We start from the raw sequence: 13,719 nt of genomic DNA, 5'->3' as shown, positions 1-13,719 counted from the left end.
TGGCCATTCAAGCTGAAGGCGCCGCTGGGAGGCCTCAAGAAGAAGAGGAACCACTACGTCGAGGGTGGTGACGCCGGCAACCGCGAGAACTACATCAACCAGCTCGTCAGGAGGATGAACTAGGTTGATCATCGATGACCCCCCTTGTATTCGGAAGATGTTTTCTTTGTTAAGCCTGCTTTACATTAGGAAGTGGATGGTGGATGCAGTTTTGATATTTCGGAACCATGATGCATGTTTGGAAGAATCTGACTATGTATGTGGAGGTTTTGAGACCGTGTTTAATGCCTCCTGCTATGTGCCGCGAATACGTTTCTCGTTGCTGTCAGCCTAGTACTTCCATGTTGGGCTTTGTAATTTTTTCTTCTAACTTGTTAGTTCTGCGTAAAATTTCTGTTGGGCTGGAAATTCTGACTAAAACAATCAAACAACATCCCGGTTTGGATGAGCCGACGCAGACGGACTTGAGAAAGGAAAATGGGAGGAGCACATTCCCATTCGGGCTAAAACAACCAAACATCTGTCACACATTAACGATGACTGACCAACCATACGCTGAATGCATTTGGAATAGCCAAGGAGAGATTGATGAAGCATGTTCTGCCCTGGCAACAATACATGTAAAGGTCATGGAGAATATATATTATACACCGTCGAGTGGTCGAACTCCTCGTCCCATACTCAAATCCTCTTGGAACAACTAGAGGTAATAGGGCAACTGGCCGATGAGCAGAATTGGATTAGGAGGTACGAGGAAACACATCCAACCTTGGTTTTACGAGGTGCCAACTGGGTCACCTCCTGCATCATGCAGGGATGGCATCAACTTGCTCGTGCCGAAGGTGGTCTGATCAACATCGCCTTGTTCAGCCGTTGTGTATCTAAGAGCATCTCCAACAGCCGCGCTAAACTAGCGCCGCGCCGCAAATTCGTCAGTTTTAGCGCGCGCGCAACGCGGCGGGTCGCTCCAGCGGGCGCGCAATAATGGCGCGCGCGCTAAACCGAGTTGGGCGCGCTGTCGGAAACGCCATCCCGCGCGGCGTATTTCGGGCGCCTGGTACAGCGCGCGGCACACTCGACCGCTCGCGCCGCACTCTCTCCTTTCCTCCTTTCCTCCTCCTACGCCCCGCGCGTGCCGGCGCCAGCGCCACCCATGGACGCGCACACCGGCGCCCCGCTCTCCCCGCTGTATAGCCGCGACCCCCCGCCGCCGCCGCCGGAAACCCTAGCGCGGTTAGCGTTGGCGTCGCCACCGCCGGAGCTCCGCCGAGCGCCGGCCTCGCGCGCAGCCTCTTCTTGCCACCGCGGATGACCACGGCGACAGGTGGCGTCGCGCCGGCGCCGTCCCGTGCCGCCGCCGCACCGTCGAAGCTCCCCAATGCGGCGCGGCCGAAGAAGGGCAAAACTTCGGCGAAGAAAAACAAGGCGACGGACGGCTCCGGCGGCACGAAGGCGAGGGGAAAGAAGCTTGCAGGGCGTTCGACGGCCGCGGCGGCTACCGAAGCGCCGACGAGCTCACTCGTTGAGACGGCCGCCGACGCGCACCATGTGTTCGACGAAATGCCCCCAAGGTGAAAAAAATTCTAACTTTTATTTTCTTTTTGTTTTTCAATGCATCATCACATATAGATAGCTTATGTGCATTGTTCAAAAATTTTTGTAGTCTCAATGATGATGCATACATGTCAACTATGGGTGTTGGGTCCAACAATTCGCATTGGTCTCAAACCAATGACATCCATTTGGAAGACCATGAATTTGAGGTGGACGAGGAGGGTGAGGGCATTGTCGACGCGCCGAAAGGAAGAGCGGGCAATTACAGCACCAATGATGACAAGTTACTATGCAATACTTATTTGCAAGTGTCAAGGGATCCATTCATTGGAGGTGATCAAAGTAGAGATGCGTATTGGGGGTGAATGAAAGAATACTTTGATGCTCACAACATGAGTGGAATTGACCGCTCGGAGAGATCACTTCGGTCCTGATGGTTCACAATCAACTCGGATTGTCAAAAGTGGGCGGCCGCACAAAAGTCTGTTGACAAGATTAACCCAAGTGGCACAAATGAGGATGATAGAGTAAGTGGCATCTCATATATGTTCATCTCATACTTGTTCTTGGTGTCCGAAGTGCTAACTTGTTTTGTTTTTCTTGTAGTTCAACATTGCACAAAACTTGTTCAAAGAAAAGACGAGGACCACCAAGAAAGGGAAGATCAAGAAAGGAAGGGTCTTTACCTTGTCTCATTGCTATGAAGTGTTAAAGAATGATGAGAAATGGAAGAATCGTGATGGTTTGGATGATTTGCATTTGAGCAACAAACGCAAGGTGGATGATGATGATGAGGAGGATGATGCATCAAGTGATGACGGCAAGAGAAGCCCCACACCCAACTCGGTTTCATACTCGAAGCCAAAACGACCGGATGGGTGCAAGAAAGACAAAACCGAAAAGAAGAAGAGGAAAGGAGATGATGAGCTCAAAAATGCTATGGAAGCTATTGTGAAGGCAAGAAAAGAAGCCAACAAGGTGAGGAAAATAGCAAGGAACCAAGATGCCGCGGCCGAGGAGAGGAGGTTGGCGGCCGAGGAGAGGAGGATGGCCGCCGAGGAGAGGAACGTGGCATTGGAGGAGAGGAAGATGGGCATGAAGGAGCGATCTAGGTTGTTGGAATGGGAGAAGCACTTATTCTTCTTGGACACATCTTCGTTCAATGGTGCGCAAAAGGAATATGTCAACCTTGCTCGTGAAGAATTCTTGATCCAAAAAAGAGCCATGATCCGCACAATGGGTGGCGGTGGCCTTGGCGGCGCCATGGGAAGCATGGGTGCACCTCCGGCCGCCATGGGAGGCATGGGTGGCTTGGGCGCCATGGGAGGCATGGGTGGCTTGGGCGCCATGGGAGGCATGGGCGCACCTCCGACCGCCATGGGAGGCATGGGTGGCTTCGGAGCACCCTCTGACACTATGGCCGCTATGGGAGGCATGAGTTTCGCTACTCTTATGGGAGGCATGGGTGCACCTCCGGCCATGGGTGGAATGTCTTTTGATGTGCCTCCTCACACACATTCCCGTGAAGATACCGTTGAAGATCTTGTCAACACCGTCGGAGCTTCACGTGATGCGATGCGTGATGAGGATAGAGAGGAAGATTCATTTTCGGAGGCGGAAGAATCGTCTTCGGAAGATGAGGACGAAGACGAGGAAGATGTTTGATGTGTCTTTCATTTATATGTCTTGACCTTTTACTTTACATTTTGAACTTGGTTGGATGAACTTGTGGGCATGACTTGGTTGGAAGATGTTTGTGGACAAATTTCACATGTTCATTGCATTTTGATAATTGTTTCGAAACCCAAGTCGCGCGCGCGGAGCGAGTCGCGCGCGCTGTATTTTTGCTCGCTGCATTATAGCGCGGCTGCTGGAGCCAGCGCTCGCGGCCGCGCTAAACCAGCTGAAGCGCGCGCGGCAAACAGGATTTTTGCGCGCGGCGCATAGCGCAGCTGTTGGAGATGCTCTAACCCCTGTGCCAATACAAGATCATTGTTGATGTCTGCTCCTAGATCGACTCCCAGTTGTACCGGCTTTTGCAACTGCCCAGTGGCAACTTTGAAATAGTATAGAGTTTTGGTTGTCAATGAAATGTCAATGGGCTAAGAAAACTGACGCCACTTTGAAATAGTATAGAGGTTTGGTTGTCAATGAAATGTCAATGGCTAAGAAAACTGAATTTGGCAGTGACTCGCTGCAGTGCAATTTATTTTATTTTAAAAATATTCTAAATAACTTAGACATACAATGAAGCCTTATTTACTAAGAAGAATAATAACTTCCTTCAGACTAATCTATATATTTATTTCCTCCTTCATTCTTTTTTGAAAAATTAGCTCTTGCCTGTAAAAGTCTTCAATGATCTATGGTTTTGTGATTTCGTAGAGATTTATGTCCGCGTTGTTTGCAAGAGCAACAAAATAATGACCATACGTCTTGTTTTTCTCAGTGGAGATTGGGCGTCGCGCTCTTTCTTGGAAGCGTCGCTGATGTATGGTGCTCCATCCCTCACCCCGCGGCCTTGGTTCCGGAGGGAAACCTTTGATCTGCGGGATCGGGCGATGAAGGCGTCTTCACGTCTTCTTCCTCCTTGTGGGCATCGTCTTGGAGCCGGCTACAACCTGAGACCGGTGGATGGCGGCATCTTCGCCGCGTGGGATGGCGGCATCTTCGCCGCGTGGTTTGCTGAGGCGGCCGTTTCGGGGGCGCCGATTTCTGTTTGGCAACGATGATGGCGTCAAGAGGAGCTTGGTTCCCTTGTGAGGCTCGTCGTCAAAGTCGGAGTTGTCGGTTGTTGGCGCGTGTGGCCATCTGTTGGCATGTGCCGTCATTGCTCTGTGTAGCTGTTTGTGGGGGAGGCTTCGTTGGTGGAGCTCTATGGTGAAGTCGGAGTCGCCCGTTCGGAGGTAACCGGTGATGACGATGACGCTTGCGACTTCCCGGCGGATGTCTTTTCTTCTTTGCAGCTCATGTTTCATGTCGGTGGTCAGGTTGGCCGGTGGTGCTCATGTTATATGGGTTGGGTTGTATCGGTTTTAGCCCGGTTTTCCGTCAATTAACCGGGCAATTCTCACTTCTTCTTAATCAATGAAAATGGCAAGTCTTTTGCCTCGTTTCAAAAAAACAAACAAACAAAAAAAAACCCGTAGAACTAGAGTTAGAAACACTAGCCAGTCAATAGCTACTATATTATAGTAGCCAACGAATTAATGTTTTGACCTTAAGCCAAGCATGGCACATCGAAAGAAGGCAAAAAAAAGTCCTAGTATGAAATTTTCTAGTATGTTCTGGCTTGGAAGCTGCCGTGGACATCAGTTTCGTAGTATGACGCGAGAATGCAAGATAGGTTAGCTGAGAGCACCGTTAATAGACAAAGTACATCGTTTCATTTGCTTAAACAACAATGACCCAAGATTAGCTGAGTGCACAAGTGCGATGAGTTTAGGAGCTTCATGAGGAAGCATATCCCATTATCCCCAGACGACTACAATTCGAGGACTGCAATGTATATGCGTGACAATGCTTTTTTCATAAAGGTAGTTTTCATGACACAAAACACACACCAGAGCAATACAAGTGAAAAGTTCACAATTAGCCTCTATATCGCTAGAACGTACACAACCCAGGCAAGACTGGCTAGTCTACAACAAAAAGGAAAATAACACAGCCAACTCAATGTGACGGAAGTCCGATCTGAAGACGATCCATGTTTGGTAAATATCTCTTGGACGCACGCTGCATATGCATACATTTCGCATAGGGAACTGCCAGGTGCTCCGGTCGGTGTAGAGTACACTAAAAGCAGAGTCAACGCTACATGAAAAGGCAATCTGCAATGGAGTTTTTTTTCTTTCTTTTGAAAAAGCGATAATTTTTAAATAGTCAAAGGCACTAATACAGTGCTAGCGCCCCCACGAGGACAAGGGTTTTAAGCTTCATATTTTTTCAATTAATTGGGGCATCATAGTGGAGGAAAATCCGGTATATAGATCTGACTGAGAACTTCCGGTTCTTGTGAAGGTTCCACCGGAACTCATCAGAACTATGTCATTGTTGAACGTAGCCTATGCGTGATTAAGTCATAGCCTTCAAGGAGGTGAGGTACTTAGGATTTGTTCAATCATGTTGTGTTTTCCACGCACACCGTGAAATAATCCTCCCAAAATCTCATTCAAAAATATATTCAAGACCACAAACATTCCTGAAGACCTTGAACATTTGATATAGGTAATGTGGGTGGAGAACAGGCTGTGCGGTCACACCATTTTTGAAGAGGCACACACAAGGTCAGCAAGGATTCGATCTTCTCCAGTAAGGGCCGATTTGGCATATTGGCTGGACATAAATTCCGGATTTGGTGCAATATACATGGATCCCTCCTTGCTTCTCGGCTAAACCCGTTATTCCTCGGGGAAGATGCCTCCATCGGAGAGTCTTTGGGTTCATGGATGACAAACACGGCAGGGATATACCACTCCCGCACCAGGCTTTTCTTCCCCTCGATGTTGAAGCAATTTTTCGTACTCCGCGTCATAGCGACAACTTGAGGACCTCATGGCATGGGCACTAGAGCTAAACGGATATAATAGGTACCCGAACTTCAAGATCGTGAGGGATTTGATCTACAAGAGAGGCTATGGAAAGCTCAACAAGCAAAGGATTCCTCTAACCAATAACAAGGTCACTAAGGAGGTGAGCAGTCGATTGCCCAACATATGGCTCTTTACTTTGCATCTCCAAATGCAACTTTGGTGTGATTCTGACAATTTTGGTTGTCTAATAATTGTCAGGGTCTTGGAAAGCACAACATCATCTGCATTAAGGACCTTGTCCACGAGATCCTGACCGTTGGCCTTCACTTCAAGGAGGCCAACAACTACCTGTGGCCATTCAAGCTGAAGGCGCCGCTGGGAGGCCTCAAGAAGAAGAGGAACCACTACGTCGAGGGCGGTGACGCTGGCAACCGCGAGAACTACATCAACCAGCTCGTCAGGAGGATGAACTAGGTTGATGATCGATGATCCCTTGTATTCGGAAGATGTTTTGTTTGTTAAGCCTGCTTTACATTAGGAAGTGGATGGTGGATGCAGTTTTGATATTTCGGAACCATGATATGCATGTTTGGATGAATCTGTCTGACTCTGTATGTGGATGTTATGAGATGTATTTAATCTTCTGCTATGTGCTGAGAATATGTTTCTCGTTGTTGTCAGCCTAGGATGCGGGCTTTGCAAAGTCTCGGTTTTTCTTATTGCCGGTGAACACATTGTATTTCGGTTGATTCAGCTCAATCCCCATCACAGGTCTTAACGCACAAACAAACTGATTTACAAAGTACTCCCTCCATGTCTAAATATAAGTCTTTTCAGAGATTTCAATATGGACTACATATATATAGGCATAATTTAGGGTGTAAATATAAGTTTTTCTAGATATTTCAATATGAACTACATATATAGGTATAGTTTAGAGTGGAGATTCACTCATTTTGATCCGTATATAGTCCATATTGAAATCTCTAAAAAGACTAGTACTCTCTCGTTTAGATAACTTATATTTCTTTAAGTAATATTAGGAACAGTGGGAGTAAATTAGAGTGCAAAGCCCCTCTGTCCCCGTACCCGAGTGGTAAGAGGCAAACGATTCATGCTTCCAGCAAACAATGTCCGTACCTAAGGGGGGATTGATGAAGCATGTGCACGTTCGCTGTGGCAACAGTACATGTATACACTACCGAGACTATATATATGACTCCTCATCCCCACTCAAATCCTCTAAAAACGAGGATGATTTGTTGGCTAGTATTAGAACAACCAGAGGTCACACAACATCCAGCCGATGAGCATAATCGGATTAGGAGGTATGGGGAAATACATTCAATCTTCGTGCCGTGTGATGCCAACGAGAACTCCTTCTCCTATACACAACAAAGCTTGCACTATCAATGTCTTCGACGGAGTTGCGGCTACACATACTGTCAGTCCGAACATTCTTGGGCAATCCATCAAGATCGCTTTCTAGATCACGAGATGATTGTTGATGTCAATTCCTAAATCTCCGATTGGTACCGGCTTTTGCATCTGTTCACGGGTTTGGGGCGTTCGGCTGTAGATGCTATAAGAAACTGAATTTCGGCAATGAACGATTGTTGTGCGATTTCTTTTATTTTAAAAATGTTCTAAATAACTTAAACATCTAATGAAGCCTGATTACCAATCTGCATAATATTTTCTTTCGTCTAATTCAAATATTTGTTCCCTCTAGAAATTTTAAAAATTAGCTCTCACGCATAGAAGTCTTCAATGATCTATGGTTGTGCAATTTCGTAGAGATTTATGTCCGTGTTCTTTGCAAGAAAAACAAACTAATGACCAGATGTTTTTGTTTATCTGCTGGGGAGATTAAGATTAGTACGTAGAACTAGAGTTAGAAACACTAGCCGGTCGATAGCTATATTATAATATTAATAATCAGAATTAAAGTTATGATCTTAGGCCAAACATGATAGATCGAAAGAAGCCAAAAACCAAGTATGAAATTAGATAGAATGTTCTTGCTTGGAAGCTACCGCGGACATCAGTTCTGTAGAACGATGGGAAATAGGTTTGGTGAGGGCACAATTTATGACAAAGTTAGATCGTTCCATTGGCTTAAAAAGATACACCGACTCAAGCTTAAGTACGCAAGTGCGATAAGTTTATGATAAGCATATCCCATTCTCCCCAGATGACTAAAATGTGAGGACTGCAATGTATATTTATGGCCACATTTTTTTCTTTCAATAAAGGAAGTTTTTATGACAAAAAAACACGCATGAGGGCAATACAAGTGAAAAGGTTCATAATTGGCCTCTACATTGCGGTGCACACAACCCAGAAAAGACATAGAAAGGAATTTGCAACTGGCGTAGTCTAAAAAAGAGGAAAATAACACAACAAAATCAATTTGACGGAAGTCCGATTTGAAGACAATCCACGTTTGGTTGGGCAGATATTAAATGGATGTTCTTGAAGTTTTTTTTGTAACAATAGAATCGCAGAAACTCACATACACTCATCCCTATAAACACACACACACACACAACCTACCCCTATGAGGATCTCTGAGATACTAAACCGGAACAACATTTTGAGATTGACGAAGTCACCACAAGCGTCTCATAGTCGACAAGAACATCTCCTCCCATTGAACAAACATCACGGAAAAGCCTGGAATAAATCCAAGAAAATGCGAGCACCAATGTCAAGTATAGGACTTGAATCCTGGTGGCTGGTTCCACTGCACGAAATCTAACCATCTGATCTACGCTCCGTTCGCAGTGTTCTTGAAGGCTAACAAAGCCACAATCATCATCCGCAGGGTCAAGCCATATGTTGCATATGGGCATGTTACAAGTGTATATTTTTTATTGTGTTGGTACATGATACATGCCTTCAATATTTAATGATTGAACTGATGTTATCATTATCCAACTTTGATTAGATATATTTTTATCCATTTTTGGAGGCTGGAAGTTTAACACTTTGTGGGTAGTGTAGTCTGAAACTAATACTCTTTATGAATCAACCCTTGCATTTGTTAAGCTAATTATCTTTACAACAAGTTATATGTGATGAATGTTTGTACTTCCGTCGTCAACTAGTCAAGGATTTTTTTTGGGGGGGGGGGGTGGTACTTTAAAAGTTTGTGATGTTTCGTTTGTAGCTAATTAAACAAACAGAATCATTATATTTGCAGGTGCCCAAACCTAAAGAGCGTGAGGAGTTGATCTAGGAAATCGTATCTAGTGCATCTGGGATAGCTCGTGCATCAGTGTATCCGTTGATTGCTCAGCCAGTCCGATGAACACCCCACACATGGGATCAAAAGCAACACAAAGTTGCAAAAACACGCTCGCCACTGCTTGATCTAGAAGATAGGTTATGCAAATCTCAACAAGTAAAGGATCCATCTGACCAACAACAAGGTCATCAAGGAGGTGAGCAGTTGATTGCTCTCATATGGCTCTTACATTACTGTAACTGTCGGTGTCAAAACCGGCGGATCTCGGGTAGGGGGTCCCGAACTGTGCGTCTAAGGCTAATGGTAACAGGAGGCAGGGGACACGATGTTTTACCCACGTTCGGGCCCTCTCGATGGAGGTAATACCCTACTTCCTGCTTGATTGATCTTGATGATATGAGTATTACAAGAGTTGATCTACCACGAGATCGTAGAGGCTAAACCCTAGAAGCTACCCTATGATTATGATTGTTCTTGTCCTACGGACTAAACCCTCCGGTTTATATAGACACCGGAGGGGGCTAGGGGTTACACAGAGTCGGTTACAGAGAAGGAGATCTACATATCCGAATTGCCAGGCTTGCCTTCCACGCAAAGGAGAGTCCCATCCGGACACAGGACAAAATCTTCAATCTTGTATCTTCATAGTCCAACAGTCCGACCAAAGTATATAGTCCGGCTGTCCGAGGACCCCTTAATCCAGGACTCCCTCAGTAGCTCCTGAACCAGGCTTCAATGACGATGAGTCTGACGCGCAGATTGTCTTTGGCATTGCAAGGCGGGTTCCTTCTCCGAATACTCCATAGAAGATTTTGAACACGAGAATCGTGTTCGGCTCTGCAAAACAAATTCCACATACCACCGTAGAGAGTACAATATTCCACAGATCTGATCTGCTGACATCACGCCGCGGTCCGGTCTTTATTCGAACCATTTTTCATAACCAGCCACTACGAGGCGGTTTTATTGACACGTCTTGTCGAAGCAGAGATCATGCCCCCCTTATCACGGGGTTCTCGTCAATACAGGTGTGGGTAACCCAACCGTGTTTTATTTAATATGACTCCTCGATTTTAGGCAAGTCCCAAACGGTCACGCGGGGGACGCTTGATATTCGTCCTCTTTATAAGGGGGCCAAGGCCTGTCCTTTTCTTCCCACGCTCGATCCTCCCCCTCCCGCACCTCGAGTTCCAACACCCAAGGCTCAAGCTAGACACTTCGAACCTTCAACCATGTCCAGATCCAACCTTCAAGGCCGGTGGATGGCCTCCTTTGTCACAGAGGAGGACATCAAGAAGCTTAGGGAGGCCAGGTATCTCACCGCCGAAATCCCGCACAGGCTACCTGCTCAAGGGCAGGTCATCCCCACTCCCGAACCCAACGAGAGTGTCATATTTATTTCCCACTTCCTCCGAGGGCTAGGTTTTAGTCTTGATCCCTTCGTGAGGGGGCTTATGTTCTATTACGGGCTAGATTTCCATGATCTAGCTCCGGATTCCATCCTTCACATCTCATCATTTATCGTCGTGTGTGAAGCCTTCCTCCGCATCACCCCCCACTTCGGCCTATGGCTCAAGACTTTCAATGTGAGGCCGAAGGTGATCGACGGGCGTCATGCAGAGTGCAGAGGCGCTATAATAAGCAAAGGCACCGATGCCCCGTGGCCAAAGGGTTCCTTCACGGAAACTCCCGACTTATGGCAATGGGAGTGGTTTTATATCACAGCTCCCCGAGGTACAAAGTGGGCGGCCGCTCCAGCGTTCCACTCGGGCCCTCCGTCGCAGCTGGCGTCATGGGTCAACAAGGGGCTGGACTGGGGGCCAGTTAATGACATGCTGACACAGCAAAGCCGCATCCGAGACCTTCTCAAGAAGGATGTCAGTCTCGTCACGATAATGCAAGTAATGCTGGTTCGTCGGTCCTGCCCTGCCAACGTCGACATCTCCATATGTGGTAGTTCAACCCAGAAGGACCGCAAACCGTTCAACAATTCTTTGGCATGACGCTCAAAGAGATGTATGGGTCTTTCTTCGGATCACGAATAAAGTGTCCGGATACCACCGAGGACGTGGGTCTCAACTGCAACCGTCCGGATACCCAAGTAAGTAATCCCGCTACTGAACACATCGTCCTTTATGTTTTCTATAACAACATTCTGAAAAATTGCTCTCCGCCGGGACCGGATAAGGAAGGTGGAGAGGATTAGGTGTTCGGCCCCTTTTCCTGAAGGCTCGCTGGATCCTTTGTTGACCAGGATACTTGAGCGCGCGCCGTATCAGGTGCCATCAAGAGAAGACGAGGGGAGGAATGGAGAAGCCACAGGTGGGCCTCATATTTTACACATCCAAATTGGGGGAGTAAGTGCCTCCACGAAGGAGGATAATCGGGGAGGGGAATCTAAAATCCCCTCTCCTCAAGGTAAGAAAAGGGCCGCCTCTGAAGACTTGGAAACAGAGGCTTCCAAACAAGGGAAGAAACCCTCGCCAAGGGGCCCTGCCCCAGAGGGCGTCCTTACCGCACAGCGCCCGCAAGGGGGCCAACCCTCCACCGAGCCGTAAGTAAAAAGGTACTTTGGTAAATTTATCCCGTTCTGTCTCTAAGGATAATAACCGAAACATATTTGTTGCAGTCCGGCTTGTAGCCCTTCTCCACAGAGTTCGTCTTTGGGGGGGTCTTCTTCCGGAGATGATGGAGGGGAAACGCCTCCCCCTGCCTCCCCGTCACATGGGGCGGATGACCCCGAGGTGTTGTCACGGAGGGTTTCTCCTGATCCGCCGAGGCCAGAAGTTGACACTTCGGCTGCCCGAAGTTTGGATTATCCGGCTCCCAAGGAGAGCGATAGAAAGATTCCGGAATTGTCCGACATACAGCCGGACACACTGATGGGTCTCCTGGAGCGAGCGGCCATCTCGTAGACACATCGTACCTTAATGGGTACGGTGATTGAGAGGATTTCGTCTGCCAAAAGCGGATTGAATGCAACTTTTACAAGTCTGCTGGGCGGCTTTGAGGTACGCAAAATAATATATGTATTTCTGACGGTACCGCACATGCTAGGTGTGCTCTGTATAGATAGTAGCCCCTGAGACTCTGGTTGCCATCTAGAGGTGGCAAACAGAGGATCGTAATCTCAGGTAATAATCGCGCTGCTTTTTATGTGCAGGCGGCTGATTGTCCGGCTGCTGACCGGACTGCTGATTTTGCCGAACTGAAGTGGCAGCTGGACGTGGTGGATGCCGACATCGCGCTTGTTAACAAGCGGCTTGACGAGGCCCAGGGTATGTATGTTCGGCTTGTCAGTAAATTGTAAGAGGAGCATTATGCTAGTATCTTATAATATATTGTGACTGCAGATGGAGCTGCTGCCGTAGAGACCCTTTGGACGGAGCTTGCCCGAGCCAAGGAACAAGCTCGGATAAGTGATGTGGCCGCCCTGAAGGCGGTCAAAGAGTTGAGAGCCGAACAGGCTGCTCATCACCAGAGCGAGGAAAGGATAGCTGAGATGGCTGTTGAGCTGAAAGATGCCGCCGACCGCTATGAGCTCCTTGAAAGGGACAACCAAGCGAGAGCGGCCGATCTGAAGAAGGCCCTAGAGGCAGCCAAGGAAACCCGCTCTGAAATGAGAGGGATAAGGGAGGAGCTTCGTGAAGCCGGAGATATCACGGCTGGGAGGCCCTTTTTGTTGCGGATGAAGTTTGGAGATCCGAAGTATGCCCCTCTAGATCAGTTGTGAAGTGCTGCAGACACGTATGCAGACCTGGCCAAGAGTGCTGCTGATGCGACTGCGTTTTACAAAGATCGGAAAGACCATTAGACAGAAAGGTTATTCTGGTCGCAGTTCAGTGCCCCGACGCGTCCGCTGCCGTTGAATGAAAGGATGGCTGCATGGGCCGAACTCCACAGGTTGTTCGGGCTTGCTATGAGGTCTGTAGTGGATCATATTTGGCCACGTGGACCAAGGCCGGACAACTATTTTGGATTAGTGCAACAATTCCTTGGTGCTATGTCGCATATCGATGCTGTGAAGAGGTCGGCGTGCATAGAGGGTGTGCGGATGGCTCTTGTCCGTGTTAAAACATACTGGGCTGGGATGGAGACCACCGCTATTGCAACCCGGGGTGCGGCGGAAGGCCAGAACCCGGGGAGCACTATTTTGAAGAAATCTTAGAAGGCGCCTGTTTAATAGAGTCTCAGTGCTCGAACAGTGCCATGTTCGAGTGACATGTGTCTCAATTGTAAAGACAATGCTATTTTGATTATAAAGGTTGTGTTTATACTTTTGCCGGAAAGTATTGTAGTGCCTCCTGTGCGGCCGTTTATGTATGTATATAACCTGCAACTTAGCAGTCGTCTGCTTCAGCCCCCACGCATATAATGCGGGGG

General features: G+C 47.6%; 1 protein-coding gene and 1 pseudogene across 1 annotated transcript; both read left to right on the top strand.

Annotated features, from left to right (window-relative positions):
• The first annotated feature begins 6,108 nt into the window (after positions 1 to 6,108).
• LOC119310393 (60S ribosomal protein L7-3-like) lies at positions 6,109 to 6,680 on the top strand. The gene is made up of 2 exons (XM_037586159.1): positions 6,109 to 6,246; positions 6,345 to 6,680. The coding sequence occupies exons 1-2, from the start codon at positions 6,109 to 6,111 to the stop codon at positions 6,558 to 6,560; spliced, it is 354 nt and encodes a 117-aa protein (XP_037442056.1). The 3' UTR covers positions 6,561 to 6,680.
• Positions 6,681 to 8,793: 2,113 nt separating this feature from the next.
• The window catches only part of LOC119310392, a 57,317-nt pseudogene continuing 52,391 nt past the window's right edge, over positions 8,794 to 13,719 (top strand).

Source organism: Triticum dicoccoides, chromosome 5B (genome assembly GCF_002162155.2).
Source record: "Triticum dicoccoides isolate Atlit2015 ecotype Zavitan chromosome 5B, WEW_v2.0, whole genome shotgun sequence".
NCBI lineage: Eukaryota > Viridiplantae > Streptophyta > Magnoliopsida > Poales > Poaceae > Triticum > Triticum dicoccoides.
This window is presented reverse-complemented; position numbering and strand designations above follow the sequence as displayed.

What these genes read in the sequence shown, in the direction of transcription:
- LOC119310393 (XM_037586159.1), top strand. Translation starts at nt 6,109, where the DNA reads ATGGCATGGGCACTAGAGCTAAACGGATATAATAGGTACCCGAACTTC. An exon ending in ATAACAAGGTCACTAAGGAG is followed by an intron (nt 6,247 to 6,344) that starts GTGAGCAGTCGA and finishes AATAATTGTCAG; the next exon opens with GGTCTTGGAAAGCACAACAT.